Consider the following 17096-nt stretch of genomic DNA (forward strand, 5'->3'; position numbering starts at 1 on the left):
GTCTTTAGCAGTGCTCTCCGATAAAAATATAATGGGAGCCACACATTCAATTTAAAATTTAGTAGTAGCCATATTTTAAAAGTAGAAAAAAACAGGTGAAATTTTAATATGTTATGTAATATAATATGGCCAACATACCACTTCAATATGTAATCAATGTTAAATTACTCAGAAGATATTTTACTTTTTTCCCCACACTAAATCTTCAAAATCTGATGTGTATTTTACACTTCGAGCACATCTGTTCGGACGAGGCACATTTCAAGTGCTCAAAAGTTTATGTGGCTAGCAGCTACAGTATGAGACAGCACAAATCTAAAACAACTATTAGGTCTCTGGTGTCAGGTTGTCTGGGTTGGATACCCAGTTTTACCCCCTAGAGAGTTATATGACCTTAGGCAATTTATGTAATCTCTTACTGTCTCAGCTTCGTCTTTAGCAAAATGGAGTGAATAACTATATTTACTTCATACTGTTGTTAGAATATAGCCAAAGCACTAGGAACAGTGCTTAGCACATAGACACTCTTAACGGCTGTTAAAATTATCATTCTCCATCCAGTGGTATTGCAAGAGTGGCTCAATATTCACAAATCAATTAACATGATACATCACATCAATACGAGAAAGGGTAAAAGCCATATCATCCCAATAGATGCAGAAAAAGCATGTGACAAATACAACATCTATTCATGATTAAAAACTCTCCACAAAGTAGGTTTAGAGAGACCATACCTCAACATAACAAAGGCCCTACAGAGAGAACCCAAAGCGAACATCATACTCAATGGGGAAAAAAGTGAGAACTTTTCCCCTAAGAGGATGTCCATTCTCACCATCTTTACTCACCATAGTACTGGAAGTCCTAGCTACAGCAATTAGCATAATGAAATAAAGGCATCCAAACTGGTAAGGAAAAAGTAAAACTCTATTTGCAATTGACATGATACCATATATAGAAAACCTGAAAGACTCCACCAAAAAACGACAACTGACAAATGAATTTCAGTATATTGATACAAAAATCAATATACAGAAATCTGTTGCATTTCTATATACTAATAATGAAGCAGCCAAAAGAGCAATTAAGGAAACAATCCTATTTAGGGGCACCTGGGTGGTTCAGTCGGTTGAGCGTCCGACTTCGGCTCAGGTCATGATCTCACAGTCTGTGGGTTCGAGCCCCGCATCAGGCTCTGTGCTGACCGCTTGCTCAGAGCCTGGAGCCTGCTTCAGATTCTGTGTGTCCTCTCTCTGCCCCTCCCCCGCTCACGCTTTGTCTCACTCTGTTTCTCAAAAATAAATAAATGTAAAAAAAAAATTAAAAAAAAAAAAAAGAAAGAAACAATCCTATTTAGGGGCACCTGGGTGGTTCAGTTGGTTAAGCATCTGACCTCAGCTTAGGTTTGTGAGCTTGAGCCCCACGTTGGGCTCTGTGCTGACAGCTCAGAGCCTGGAGCCTGCTTTAGATTCTGTGTCTCCCTTGCTGTCTCCCTCCCTCCCTCAAAAATAAACATTAAAAAAAGTTTTTTAAAAATCTTATTTACAATTGCATCAAAAATAATAAGATACCTAGGAATAAACTTAACCAAGGAGGTGAAAGACCTGTACTTTGAAAACACTGATAAAAGAAACTGAAGATGACACAAAGAGAAAGATATTCCACGTGCACGAATTATAAAAACAAATATTGTTAAAATGTCCATACTAGACAAAACAACCTACACATTTAATGCAATCCCTATCAAAATACCAACAGCATTTTTCACAAGAACTAGAACAATCCTAAAATGTGTGTGGAACTACAAAAGACGGTGAATAGCCAAAGCAATCTTGAAAAAGAAAAACAAAACATGAGGTATCACAATCTCAAATTTCAAGATATACTACAAAGCTGTACTAGGGACACCTGGGTGGCTCAGACAGTAAAGCATCCAACTCTTGATCGGCTCTTCGCTGACAGCCCGGAGCCTGCTTGGGATCCTCTCCCTCTCTCCTGCTCACTCGCTCTCTCAAAATAAATAAAATAAACATTAAAAAAAAAAAAAAAGGCATACTACAAAGCTGTAGTAATCAAGAGTATGATACTGGCACAAAAATAGACCTATAGGTCAACAGAACAGAATAGAGAGGCCAGAAATAAACCCACAATCACATGATAAACTAATATGCAACAAAGAAGCCAAGAATATACAAGGGGAGATAGACACTCTTCAACAAATAGTGTTGGGAAAACTGGACAGCTACATGTAAAAGAATGACACTGGACCACTTCCTCACACCATACACAAAAATAAATTCAAAATGGACTGAAGACCTAAATGTGAGACCTGACACCATAAAAATCCTAGGAGAGAGCACAGACAGTAATTTCTCCGACACTGGCCAAAGCAACATTTTTCTAGATATGTCTCCTGAGGCAAGGGAAACAAAAAGCAAAAACAAACAGTTGGGATGGCATCAAAATAAAAAGTTTCTGCAGAGCAAAGCAAACAAAACTAAAAGCCACCTACTGAATGGGAGAAGATATTTGCAAATGACACATCTAATAAAGGGCTAGTATCCAAGATATATAAGGAACTTAGACAATTCAACACAAAACAAATAATCCAATTAAAAATGGGCAGAAGACATGAACAGGTATTTCTCCAAAGAAAACATACAGATGGTCAACAGATACATAAAAAGATGCTCAACATCACTCCTCATCAGGGAAACACAAATCAAAACCACAATGAGATATCACTTCATACCTGTCCAAACAGCTAAAATCAAAAACACAAGAACAGCAAGTGTTGGTGAGGCTGTGGAGAAAAAGGAACCCTCACGCACGACTGGTGAAAATGTAAATGGATGCAGCCACTGTTAGGAACAGTATAGAGGCTCCTCAAACAATTAAAAATAGAATTACCTTATGACCCAGTAATTCCACTACTGGGTATTTACCCAAAGAATATTAAAATACTAATTCAAAGGGATACATGAACCCCTATGTTTACTGCAGCATTATTTACAATAGTCAAATTACGGAAGCAGCCAAGTGTCCATCAATAGATGACTGATAAAAAGGCGGTATACATAAACGATGAAATATTACTCAGCCATAAAAAGAATGAAATCTTGCCATTTGCCACGACATGGATGGATCTAGAGGGTGTAACGTTAAACGAAGTCAGTCGGAGAAAGACAAATACCATATGCTTTCACTCATATGCGAAACTTAAACAAAACAAGCAAAGGGGGAAAAATGAGACAAACTCCAAGAAACTACAGAGAACTGATGGTTAGCAGAGGAGAGGTGGGGAGATGGGGGGGATGGGGGAGATCATAGGAGATGAGGATTAAGGAGATGTACAGAATTGCTTATTCACTATATTATACACTTAAAACTAATATAATACTGTATGTTAATTACACTGGAATTAAAAATAATAAAAATCCACTTACCTGGAAAAAAACTTTTTTAAAAATGGCAAATAGTGCCTACTGAAAAAAATCTAAAATAGATCATGGAACTCCTGCCCTCGTCTTGCTACTTTCATGCTGAGATTCATGTACCAGATGTTGCTCCTAAAGCAATAATTTTACAACTGTATTACATCAGCATAGCCTCTGTCTATAAGCCAAATATTTCAAAGGCTCATGTTTTAATTGGGTTTTCCCACTTCATTTCCCGAGCAACCTACTGAAAAACTGGCATTTCCAAGTACATGAGACAGTTCTGCTTAGTTTTGAATGTTTTAATTTGGGTGGGGGTGAGGGGGCGGGGAAGAACCTTTCTGGAGAGGTGAGCTTTCTTTAAATTTTCACACTCTTAGCCAATTTCCCTTAAAATTCACCGAAAAGCAAGGACTATGCTGAGGATTTTGATTCTTTGCAAAAGTTTGCCAGCTTAAAATATGTTGTTAGTCTACTTCATTTGATGACATTACCCTTCATTCCTGCTTTCATACCACATCTTGAATCATTCTTGTTCTCTACATTAAAAGAAAATTTCATAAGCTGATCTCTTTTGTCTCCACAACTTATATAATGTGGAGAGAAATGAAAACAAGTAAGACGAAGTAATAATAATAATAATAATAGTAACAAAAAGCAACTACCTCTTCAGTGATTAGTAACTTGACTTTTCAATCCTGAAGTTTTTTATACCCGTCACTGAAGATGACTATTTTGAACTGTCTAAAGGGGTTGATAACATAAGCACAAACTGATGGTCTTATCCTGATCAAGTTCAACACTTTGCCTGAATGAATAAAACCAGTGACTTCAAAATGTAAAATGTAACTACCTCTCCTTCTGGAGAGAATTTATCCCCGAAGAGATCAGATTATACTGGTATAGAAGAACTGTTCAGTCTCTCATTTGATAAATGATATAGTTATTGACACAGAGAAAACACATTTTAATTCAAACATGAAAAATTATAGATTTTTTTTAGGGGTACTCCCAGTGAATGAATTATTCTACCAACAAAAGCTCAAATAAGAAATTCAACTTTTGCTTTCTGTAGCTCTTTTTAATTCCAAAAATACCTTAGTCTGATTTGCTTCTGAACAGTCTGTCCTCATAAACTGAGTGTATGTTTTTCATATAACAAGAACCTGAAGCTAGAAAGGAAACTGAATCCTGAAGCGGGCAATTAATTTGGCAGTATTTGCTTTTTCCAATATGAGCATGTCAAGATCAAAAACTAAATGAGAAACTGAAATCGTTAAATGTTAGAAAAAGAAAAACTTAATTTAATCTCCATGGTCTAATAAAAGATCTTATTAGCACAGAAGCAAATTCGTTTCCATTCTTCCTGAGACAAGAAAAAAAGAGAGAATGTACTTGTTTCTATAAAGAGCAAGAACCTCTAGAACCCACAGCTTGTAAGTAATTCAGAAACGTCAACAAAATTAGCTGGCTCTCTTGGCCAAGGCAAAGAACCCATCACAGAGCAATACGAAATAAAAAAGGACTAAAGAACAGAGAAACTGCTTCTTAATTTCCTATGCCTCAGAATTATTCATCTTTTTCTATTTCTAGGGAAATGGTAAAATAAATTGCATATTAGCATATTCTTTTCAGCACATAAAATATGCAGCAATCTAAAATGAAGAGGCCATCCCATTTCTACAAGCAGCTTCTTTCAGAACACCATGATTAAATCAGACTAGCTCTTCAAGGGTCCTTTCAGTTCTAGAATTCTAATGACTTCTGTTGTCAAGTAAGTGTATGCTCTTAATAGTTCACAAAATGACAGAACTGAAAATATCTTTAAGGTCTAAAATATCCTCCTCCTCTAGAAAGTTTATAAAAATAAATATGCTCCCTTTGCCCCAAATCCTAAGAACTCTTTAGACCCATCTTAACAAAAACAACAAAATCTACATAGACTTAACATGATTTAATTGCCCTAGTCCATTTTCTATTCATTTTGTTTTTCAAAAGAAATCATAAGGTCAATAATGTGTATGTTAGAAAAAACTTTTACATGTTTTATAATTGTTTCCTACAATGTCATACTTACGTATTACTGATTTATTATATCCAAAGCTTCAGAAAAAGACAATCATGGCTAATAAGGTGAGGATGTGAAATATGGGTGAAGGTATGTAAATACTGCTAGCTATAGCTAATTCCTGCATATTCTAAAGAAGCCAATTCAACACTATTATTTAACTCATTATAATATTCAACTAGTACTAGTAGTACTAGTGAGAAAATTTTCCTTGTATTTGAAGTAAATTCTTCTAATGCCAGATTAACTTTGCTATTACCTGCCGCTTTAAAAAAAAATACAGATAAAGTCTGATAACAATCTTATTTTATTGCATGAGAACCGTTTTTCACTTATCAGGAAAGCAAGTCAAAGAAACTGTAACAAAGAATGATGACAAGTATGTGTGTAAATAGGCACTTCTGTTTACCATGGATAGGAGTGAACCCAACCACTTTTTAGAGTAATTTGGCAACTGTAACCAAGATTTAAAATGTGAATGTCTATCATTCAGCAATTCCAACCCTAGAAATGTACACAGAAATACCGATATCATACGTAAACACACGCATAAGGATGCTTACTAGAGCATTTTCTTATAGCAAAAATTTTGGAAATAATCTGAATGTTCATTGATAGGGGAATAAATACAGCCTGGTAGAGTCTTCATTGGAACACTGTGTGGTCATTAGAAAAAATGCTATAGAGTTGCGTATACAAACTTGGAAAGATGTTTACATCAGATAAGCACAAGAGAAAAGTTCCAGAGTACATATTTGACAAAAATGAGACTATAATACAAAATTAAAATAAATACCCAAGCAGCATGTGTGTTGTCTAAGCAGAGAGTCTCAGAGGAGTCTTACCACAGCAGCACTTTACAATGGAACTTTGATGATGGAAGTGTTCTGCATCTGTACTCTCCAATAAGGTGTCCACTAGACACATGTAGCCACTGAGCACTTGAAATATAGCTAGCATGACGGAGGAACTGAATTTTTACTTTTATTTCTATTAAACTTAAAGTACCACATATCACTAATGGCTACCATATTGAACAGCACAGCACTGAAGTTTTAACACCTAGAAGGTGGGATATGAGCAGCCAGAAGGTGACTTTCATGTCTGATTTTATATACTTAAAAAAAAAAAAAAAAAAAAAAAGGCAACGTGACAATGAGTAACTAAGTCTCTCTTAACCTTCTCTCTTCCAGGAAATTTGTGAGACCTCGGCTCACATGGCACAAAGAAAAGCGATCTGTCTTTGGAAGACTATTTCTGTTCTTCTTTTCAAGGAGAAATATGGGCATGGCACACACCTAAGAGATTCAAGGATTCCTTTCCATCAGGAAGGTTCACTTAGGGTCTCTATAGTTCCAAATGGTAATCAGCATAGTAGTCATGCAAAAAAATACTTCCTGTCTTATAATTCCAGGATGGCCACTTTAAATAATACTAAATAGCACCTGAGGAATACCTTGCTAAGAAGATTACCTCCCCTTCTGGAATACAGCCACCCAACTGGTCTTTCTACTTCCACTTTCACCCACCAGTCCCATCCATTCTCTTCTTTGCTGACAAAACAATGTCGCCAGGATATTAGCTGGTTATGCTACTTCTCAGCTCAAATTCCTTTCATAGATTGCCACTGCTAACTCTGGCAAGTTTCAAACTCCATCACCACTGCTACAGCCCTAGTTCTGTCTTTACTTCTGAAGGCCCTCATCTGACTTCTATAAACATCTCCCAAACGGTCATCTACCTCTAGCTTTGAACTACCCAATCTATTCTTTTCACAGCCACCAAATCCATCTACCCGCAACTCAAATCCTGAAATGCTATGCTTTTGCTTAAAACCATCAATGTCTACTCCCTGCCTGTAGTAGAACTTCCTAGTAAACTACAAATAGGCTACCGGTATCTCTCATCTCTCATGACAGCCAGGTAGGGCTTGGGGCTATTCGAACTACTGGCAGGTCACTTCCCACCATGAGCATCTTTATTTATTCTGTATGACCAATTTATTACCATACTGATACACATTTTTATTATGTTAAAAAACATAAAATTCACCATCTTAACCATTTTTAAGTGTACAGTTCAGTAGTACAAAATATATTCACGTTGTTGTGAAACAGATCTCTAGAACTTTTTCATCTTGCAAATCTGAAACGCTACACCCATTAAACAAGGCTCTTTTCCCCCTCCCCCACCCCCCACCCCCGGCTCCCAGGTCCCAGTAACCCCATTCTAATTCTCATTTCTATGAATTTATTTACTTTAGTGGAATCATGTAGCATTTGTCTTTTTGTGACTAATATTTCACATAGCATAATGTCCTCAAGGTTCATTCCCATTGTAGCATGCTGTATGATTCCCCTTAAGGCTGAATAATATTCCATTGTATGTATACATATTTGGTTTATCCATCCATTCAACAATAGACATTTGGACTGCTTCTACTCCTTGGCTTTTGTGAGCAGCACTGCTATGAACACAGGTGTGCAAATATCTCTTTGAGACAGTTTTCAATTCTTTCGGATATACACTCAGAAATGAGACGTAAATGAGACTGAATTATACAATTCTATTTGTTTTTTGAGGAAATTCCACACTGTTTTCCATAGCAGTTGCACCATTCTACAATTCTGCCAACAGTGTAGAGCTCCAATTTCTCCACAGCCTTGCCAGCAGTTGTTATTTTCTGGGGTTTTTTTCTTTAATAGTAGCCATCCTAATGGGTGTGGGGTGATCTCTCATTATGGTGTTGATTTGCATTTCTCATGATTACGGATGTTGAGCATCTATTCATGTTTATTGACCATTTCTATGACATCATTGGAAAAATGTCTGTTCAACTCCTTTGTCCAGGTTTTGGTTTTACTGTTGAGGTGAAGTAGTTCTTTATATATCATGGATACTAACCCCTTATTAGATAACATGATTTGCAAATATTTTCTCCCATTCCGTAAGTGGCCTTTTTACCGTTGACCGCATCCTCTGATTCACAAATGTTTTAAAGTTTGATATAGTCCCATTTGCCTGTTTTCTCTTTTGTTGCCTCTGCTTTGTGCGTTATATCCAAGAACTCACTGGGAAGTTCAATGTCATAAAGCTTCCCCCTATGTTTTCTTCTAAGCATTTTATAGTTTTAGGTGTTATATTTAGGTCTTTAATCCATTTTGAGTTAATTTTTGTATATGGTCTAAGAAGTCCAATTTCATTCTTTTGTATATGGATATGCAGCTTTTTCAACACCATTTGTTGAAGAAACTGTCCTTTCCCCCACTGAGTGGTCTTGGTATCCCTGTCAAAGATCACCTGACCATATACGCAAGGGTTTATTTCCGGACTCTACTCTACTTGTCTATTTGTCTGTATGCCAGTACCACATGGTTTTGATTAGTGCAGTTTTATAATATTTTGAAATCAAGAGGTATGAGTCCTCCAACTTTTTTCTTCTTTTTCAAAATTGTTTTCACTATTCAGATACAAAGTTTCATTTTTTATGTGTCCTATGATGAAAAAGACTGGGAATGACTGAGCCCTATAGATTACCTTCAAACTTTTTGTTTATATACACCCCCAAGAGTTTTTCAATGGTATGTATCCCCTGCATAAAAGATACAATTTCTGATATATGATAAACATGGACATTTTCATATAAATGTATACCATCCTTTTAAACTTATTCAGCAGATTCCATACACTATAGGGAAAAGATACCAATATCCATTAAAAAATGATGTTCTCTAAAGGTAGTAAGTACTCCCTTCTTCTCCTTAAATGCCTATTTCCATTCCATTTCCTCCACAGAGTGCTATTCTAATTATTAATCCAAAAATTTCTCCGCAAAAACATGAATTGAGAAAAATCTTTGCTGTGACAAGAATTTTATTAGAATTATGTATTAGAATTTTTCTTCTTGACCTATTTCAATTATTATTAGGAGCCAATAACAGAGAATAACAACATACATATATCACAAATTTTGATGACTATTAAACTTAAATAGCAAAAATTATTTGGAAATGTCTCGAGATGCATGGAGAGTTTATGGGGCCTTGATTAAAGGGGACTTTTTCTAAATAATCTGGAGCAACTTACTATAATAATATTCAGAATGTATGAAAGGTGAGCCTTTATTTAGTAAAGTGGGAGAAAGGCAGGGTAGAAAGGAAGGCACTTCAAAGAGTACCTAGAAATTAGTTTACTTAAAACTATCTGTTGCCAAGTAACTCTTGGGCAAATTTCCATGTAACCCCAAGGTACTCTTAACTTCCATCTGATGATGCATAAAATTGAAGTTTCTCTGACAATTTCTGCAGGCTCATCCCTTACCATACCCCACTCTCCCGCAATTTTCTATTTGCAGCATCTGAACCTCATCCTGTTTCACATCCCTTGGCTGACCATTTCTCTCCACCTGACGGACATCCATTAAACTAAGACTCAGTGAAAGTAACAGTTGCTCTAAGAAGACTTCCGTGAGTCCCCTATATAGAATGAACACTCCTTCATTCTCCAACTGTCATGTGCCAAGTTACAGAACAACACCTTTAACACTCCTTTTACGTGCTTATTTCCTTTACTGGCTGAAAGCTCCTTGAGCAAAGGGACTTATTTTATGCCTACTTTGTGCTTAGTACACAGGAAGTACTCAACAAATACTAGCTTAATGAAACAAGACAATGCCTGTCTCAATTTCCTCACTGACACATTTTATCTGTAAGAGCTCTTCCGATTTTAAAAAGCTAACAAAATCCAGTAATCCCATAAGTTTTCTGAAATTCCTATAAACGTTCCACTTTCAGATTACATCTCTACCCCTAGTATGATCTGAAACAAGAGAAAGCATTTTCACAAGGTATAAAAAATGGGTATTTTATGCCCTTTGTAATATCCCATCATGTAAAGTGATTCCATGATTTTAGGTTATCCTAAAAAGCACACTTTGCTCAGCAGTTGTATAAAAACATGACTTTAATGGACGACTCCAAGGTAATTTCCTGCTTGCTTTATCTTCTATCTTTCCGGTAAAAGAGGCAGGAAGGAAAGCTGCCTTACTTTTTTAGTATGCCACCTGGAAATTATTTTATTATCAGGTAATTATGAGATCCACAATACTGTAATATCCAAATTACCTCCAAATATTCTGATTCTCCCTCTCTGTATGTCTATTTTCTACACTCCCCCCCTCAACTCAATTATAAACATCAGAAAGCTCTGGTCCAGAAATCCAGTCTCACTGGAAATTATGCCACCATAGTTTATGTGCAGACCCCTACTACTACCCATCTATGAAATTTCAAAGCATGAGACCAAAATTTTTGTCTGAAATAGCATTTGATTTAGTAGAAACAATTACTAATAGTTACCACTAATATAAACAATGGGAAATAGTGTAGGGTTAAAGATCTTTTTTTTTTTTTAATGTTTATTTATTTTTGAGAGAGAGAGAGTGTGTGAGTGGGTGAAGGGCAGAGAGTGAGGGAGACAGAGAATCCAAAGCAGGCTCCAGGCTCTGAGCTGCCAGCACAGAGCCCAACGTGGGGCTGGAACTCTTGAACAGTGAGATGATGACCTGAGCCGAAGTTGGATGCTTAACCAACAGAGCTACCCAGGTGCCCCAGGGTTCAAGACCTCTCTTAAAGCCATAGAAGACATTCTCATTTCATAATTGAAGATACAAAGTACCATAAAGTCATACTCTTATTCTCTGACAATTCAAACATAGAAGAGAGTAGTACAGAGTTCTGGGTCTCCAGGCACCGGGTTATCACTATGTCTATGGCAGCTGTCCACATTAAAAGAATTACTGAACCAACTAATGAGCCTTCAAGATCATCACTTACCTACAACAAATAATTCATGACAAGTAGTTGAGGGGTTTTTGTTATTATTGTTGTTTTGGTTGTACATACCCCCTAGAGATGAGCTGGGATAAGAAATTAAAACTATATAAGCTAGGAAAATAAAATGATCTCATGACTTCTGCTTCCCAATAAAGTAATCATTTATAACACTAATAAAGTGAAGAAACGCAAAGCCAAACACCATCCGCAGGTTAAGGCAGGTCCTACTTACCTGCTCTTTTTACTCTGTAAATTTGCACCCTCACAAAACCTTAGTTCACGTTGTCCTAATGAAGACCTCTTTACAAAACTGGAGGTTTTGTAAAAAAACAAACAAAAAACACCTGCAGTGATTATGGAAATCCATAGCCTTAGTCATTCCAAGAATTTGAAGTAAACTATCAACAGTATGACAATATATTTGATGATTTTTAATTTAATGCACTGTTTTAGCGGTAAAATATTGGCTTGGCAAATGGGCTCAACTGGGTAAGAGGTTCCGTCTCTATTTATTTTCTACTTGAATTGATGGTAGCCACAATAATACCAACACACACAAACCTGAGAGTTTGATTTAAAAGGGTAAGAAATTAAATCACCCTTGCAAACTCATGAGCATATTGCAAATTAATCTAGATGTTTATATCCCCAGATGACTCTATATCCCCACTGCCCAGATTGATACCGTAAGGCTAGCCTTCACTGTGCAACCTTGGACAAGTATTCACTCTGTATGTACCTAAATCTTAGCACCTACAACTGTGCCACACAATAGGGTAGGCACTAGCCACATCTGGCCACTGGCACATTTGGCACATCTGAAGCTTAAATTAAGTAAAATTAAAACTTCAGCTCTTCGGTAGCACTTGCCACATTTCAAGGGCTCAAGAGCCAGATGTGGCTAGAGGCTACCATACTGGACGGGACACAGTGATAAAAATAAATGGTATGATGGGGCGTAACAAAGGCAATTGAGTGGGCAGGAGCGACTACGTTAGATGAGATGGTCAGAACAAGCCTCCGTGAGATGTTGACATCCGAGGGGAGACGTGACTAACAAGATGCAGACAGAATGAAAGCTCTGCCTACAGCATCCAAAGAAGAGACCGGAACAAGGGCAGAGGCCCTAGGCACAGAGGAGCCTGACTGGTTTAACAACAGCGTGTCCGAAGCACAAGAAATAAGGGAGAGTAACATGAGGTGCCAAGAAGTGGCAGGAGGCAGGGCCTCAAGGGCCTTATAAAGCATGTAAGGCCTTTGGATTTTTATATTAAGCGCCATCGAAAGCCATGGCGTTCTAAAGGACAATGCTATGATCTAAAATGTCTTTAAAAGCTCGCTCTGACTACTTTGGGGAAAGAATGACAAGAAATCAAGGTCAGAAGCAGGAAGATCAATCAGCAGGCCGGTGTCACTGGCCGGGTGAAAAAAGAGGGGATCAGCGGCGGGATAGACAGAATGGGTTATTTTCGCCGCATTTCCTGTCCACAGTCTTGTATCTACTATCCTTCACACCTGGCTCCTTGAAAGAGTCAACTTCTTTTTTTTTGCTCTTCAATATCCTGTAAACATGCTTTCTGTCTCCACATTCCATGGAAACTGCCCTAAGGTCCCATTCACCCCCACCTGCCCAAAACCACCGAGCGTTTTTGCATCCTTTTTTTTTAAAATTTTTTAAGCTTTATTTTTGAGACAGAGAGAGACAGAGCATGAGCAGGGGAGGGTCAGAGAGAGAGGGAGACACAGAATCCGAACAGGCTCCAGGTTCTGAGCTGTCAGCCCAGAGCCCGAGGTGGGGCTCGAACTCACGGACCGCGAGATCATGACCTGAGCCGAAGTCGGATGCCCAACCGACTGAGCCACCCAGGCGCCCCGCATTTTTGCATCCTTGCCGGAGCTGACCTCAGCTGCGCCTGCAACTGCTCATCGCTCTTCCCTTTCATCAAATCCTGTCCCCCCTCAGCTCCCGGGCATGCTCTCACCTGGTTTTCCTTTCTCAGTCTTCTTCCCATCACATGACTCTTGAACACCACTGCTCCTCTAAGGAACATCTGCAGTACTCACTTCACTTCACTGCATACGTGATCTTTGAGACTCAACTGACACTTTTGGCTGGTAACTTCCAGGTTAACATCGCTGGCCCGGGATCCTTACTAAGCTTCAGACCTCCAGATCTAGCGTCCGACTGGACCCCCTCCCTTGGACGTACCACAAGCATGTAAGACGCAAAAGGCCCCAAACCCATCTCCTTCATCCTCTCATTACACACCCCTGCCCAAGCCAAAGGCATTCTCAACTCCGTCTCACTCATCAGCTCCAATGCCAACACCAGATCTGCACCAGGTCCTGCAGATCCTACCTCCTTTAGCAGCTTTCCAATCTCTCTCTTCCTCTCCAGTCCCGCCGAGGCTCTTTTAGTTCAAGCTCCCATCGCCTCCTGCGTTTCTGGGACAGCCTCCCACCAACCTCCCTGCTTCCCATCTCACCACACTGCTACGGAAGCTCGTAACAGGTATTCAAAAACTCTGCTGCAATACATTACGTAGAAGCCCGGCCGAGTCAGTTCTCTGCTGAAAGTCTTTCAAAGGCCTCTCCCACTACCTCCACGGGCTTCTCGCGATCAACCTCCCGCTTACCTTCACAGCCTCGTCTCCCCCACTCTTTCCCTCGCCTCCTCGTCCTCAGCCATGCAACTTTCTGCCCTGTGATTTCAGGCCTCCCTTCCTCTGCACATTCTATCACCTCTCCCCTCTTGGCGTAGCTACTACTTCAAAGGCGGGCGCAGCTTCAAGGAGTGTCCTAGTGCCACATGCACACGCACGTGTGGATGGCCATACATGCACGTAGGGGTGTTAATGTAGATCTCTTTCCGTGTTCATTTCTCGGTCCCAGCTCCCACCTACACGGCAGACACTACCCTCCTTGATTTGCGCCACTACTGACTGGCACAGAGAGTCCTGACACCTTCCACGCTGGAGAAAGGGGAAGGAGTTTATTTAGCGGGGCCGGGTCTTTTGCCACCATTCCAGCATAGCACAAATGACAGCACTCACGGTACCGCAAAACCAGGCGGGCGCTCCAGGTGGGAAATATGGAGCAACCGGGTGACACCAAACGCACAGCCTTCCAACGGGAGAAATGTGGGGAAATTCCGAGAAACTCGGCAGTCTCTAACAAACCAGACTCGGGGTTGTATACTACCTGGGCAAGGACTCACTTCATACTGTTGGATGACAACAGGGGGAGGGCGTCTCGTCTCAATAAAGCACATTAACTTTTCCTGGCCCAAGTTACGGTAATTGTACTTCCTGATGTGGATTCGCCCTCGCTTCCTGTCAGGTTTTCCTTATTTGGGAGCCGCCTACTCACCACCTCAGGAGTCACTCACTCGTCGATCAGACCATTTATTCTCTACATCTGAATGGGGGGTTGGGGGGGGGGGGAGAATGGAGGGGAAGGGGCCGGAAGAAGGCAGGCGATGGGCGAAGATAAACACTTTAGGAAGGGAGGGTGGCCAAAGGCCACAGTTCCGGGGATGGAGGGGTAGGGGCTGAGGCAGCACCCGGGGAAGGCGCTGACAGCTGGCAAGGCATGGGGAGGAGGCTGCGAACGCCGAGCAAGCCGTGCGGAACAGGGGACCGCGGGCTGGAGGGGGGAGATGGAGAGGGCCCTCGGGCAGAAAGCTGGGGGTAGGGGGTGGGGAGGGGGGTAGGCAGACGCGTCAGGAAGCAAGGCGCAGTTCTGGCCAGAGGGCCAGGGCTGACGGGGTGTAGGACGAGGAGGACAGGGGATCAGCGCGGAGCGAAGAAGGAAAGCGCAGGGGGGAAAACTAGGAGCCCCGAGGGCAGCGGTGGCGGGGCGGGGAGGAGACCCGAAGCCGCCCAGCAGGGGCCGCGGGCGGAGCGGGGGAAGGGAGCGGCCAGGCAGGGGGCACTTACTGGGGTCCCTCCGCACGGCGCCGCTGGGGGTCTCCTCCCGCAGATGAGGGAAGAGGAAGTCCCGGGCGGCCTGGAGGTCCTGGAAGTAGCAGAACTGGACAATGGAGCAGGCCATGGCTCCGGGAACCCCGCTCGGGCACCCACCTCACCTCGCCACGCCCTGCCCCCCCGCCGCCCCACGGCTACCGCCGCCGAGCCCGCACTGCTTTAGCCGCGCAGGGGCGGGGAAACCAAACCGGAAGCTGTCAGCGCGCTCGGGCCCGCCGCCCCGGAGCGCTGCGCATGCGCGGGCCGGCCCAGGCGCCGGGGCCTGGCGAGGTCCGGGTCACGTGACCGGCGGCGGCCCTGGGGAGCCAACGTCTACGTGGAGGGTGGCTGCCGACTTGAATCCCAGCTCTGCGCCTACAGCCGGGAACGAACGCTTTTATTTGTTCTGGCTTTGAGCCAGAGATGACCTAATTGGACGTTGTCCACGCCAGCCTTTGAGCCATTTAACCAATCTTATTGATGTCCTACTATTGGCACGGTCCTGGTATTTCAGAGAAGAATCCCTGTTAAACTCGTGGCAGCCCAGCGGGGAACGGTATCCTGCAAACATCAGAGTTTGAAGAGATTACTTTCTCATCTGGAAATCAGCCCCATTAAGCCTAACTTTAAGTGCTCCTGCTGCAAATTCCCATAGTACTCTGCACGCCTAATATAGTACGGGTTATAATGTATTACATACTCTTTAAGTTTTCGACATTCATTTGCCCTTTCATTCATTCTCGTTCATCCAGCCATTCAGCAAGTATTTGTTGCTGGTCTTTTTTATGCCAGCCACGTGAGGCGCTGAGTATAAAAGAATAAAAGATGAAAGGCTTGTTCCCACGGAGCTAAAATTTTAGTGGCACACAAGTAGTAGGCAATTAATTACTCAACTATGTAACTGAAATCCTGACAATGCTGGGAAGGAAAGAAGTACGAAGTGGGAAGACAGTACATAACAGGGAACCTTACCTGGTGGTGGTTTTGGTTTTGGGGAGTGGGGGTGGAGAGTTACCAGGATCAGGAAGACTTTGTTGCAAACTCCAGGAAGGTGAGAGCTCATTTAACTCCCCTTCATGTCGGCGGTATCTAGCACAGGACCTAGCGCGTAGTGCTTAATAAACATTTGCTGAGGAAATGAATGGAATGCGTACGTAAAGTAAGTAGAGTAGTCTGCTTCTTTTACAAGGCACTTTATATTTCTTAAAGTATTTTTCTGTCCATTGTTTAACTGGATAGTCATAACACCATCGTGAAAGTGTGTCTTAGCTCATTTTTTTTTAATGAAAAAATTGACATGTCACTGAGTTCAAGTTGTCTTGAAGTTCATTTACATTATTTTTTCCTAAAAAGTAAAAACCAAAAAAGAATGATTTTAATGGTAGCGCAAAGCACCATTGGCACTCACATAATTTCCCAAAACCTGAAGTGGTCATCCATTTTGTACAACAGAAAATGAGATGGAAATAAATTGAAGGCAAATAGATGAAGTCCAGAGCGTTCTTGTCTGTCAGGCCTGTGTACACACTTCGTCCTAATAATATAACCATAATTTAGTGCCCAAGTTCCTACTCGATCAATTCCTGTTTCTAGAGTAGAATGGTTTGCACAAAATGAGATAATCTATGCTATCAGGTTAACGGGGTCAGTTCTAACCCTACAAAATATATGGTTGGATTGGATGTACTATAAGGTTCCTGAAGCATCAGGGACTTGTAATTCTGTGATGCAAGCTTGCAGAAAAAGCAAGCTTTCAGGGCTTCTGTTTTCCCTCTGAAAAAAAAAAAATGCA

General features: G+C 40.9%; 1 protein-coding gene across 5 annotated transcripts in view; it reads right to left on the bottom strand.

The window, feature by feature from the left end:
- The window catches only part of RAB3GAP2 (RAB3 GTPase activating non-catalytic protein subunit 2), a 107630-nt gene extending 92151 nt beyond the window's left edge, over positions 1 to 15479 (bottom strand). For 3 of the 5 annotated variants that reach the window (XR_006214183.1, XM_042976793.1, XM_042976792.1), the window contains exon 1: positions 15278 to 15479. Coding sequence is in view for 4 of the 5 variants with exons in the window: in XM_042976793.1 (XP_042832727.1) it covers positions 15278 to 15392 (115 nt within the window). In the remaining variant the exon portion in view is untranslated. The remainder of the gene's footprint in view (positions 1 to 15277) is intronic. The other 2 variants (XM_042976795.1, XM_042976794.1) reach the window with 1 other exon arrangement.
- Positions 15480 to 17096: the final 1617 nt, after the last annotated feature.

This window comes from Panthera tigris, chromosome F3, assembly GCF_018350195.1.
Source record: "Panthera tigris isolate Pti1 chromosome F3, P.tigris_Pti1_mat1.1, whole genome shotgun sequence".
In the NCBI taxonomy this organism is placed as follows: domain Eukaryota; kingdom Metazoa; phylum Chordata; class Mammalia; order Carnivora; family Felidae; genus Panthera; species Panthera tigris.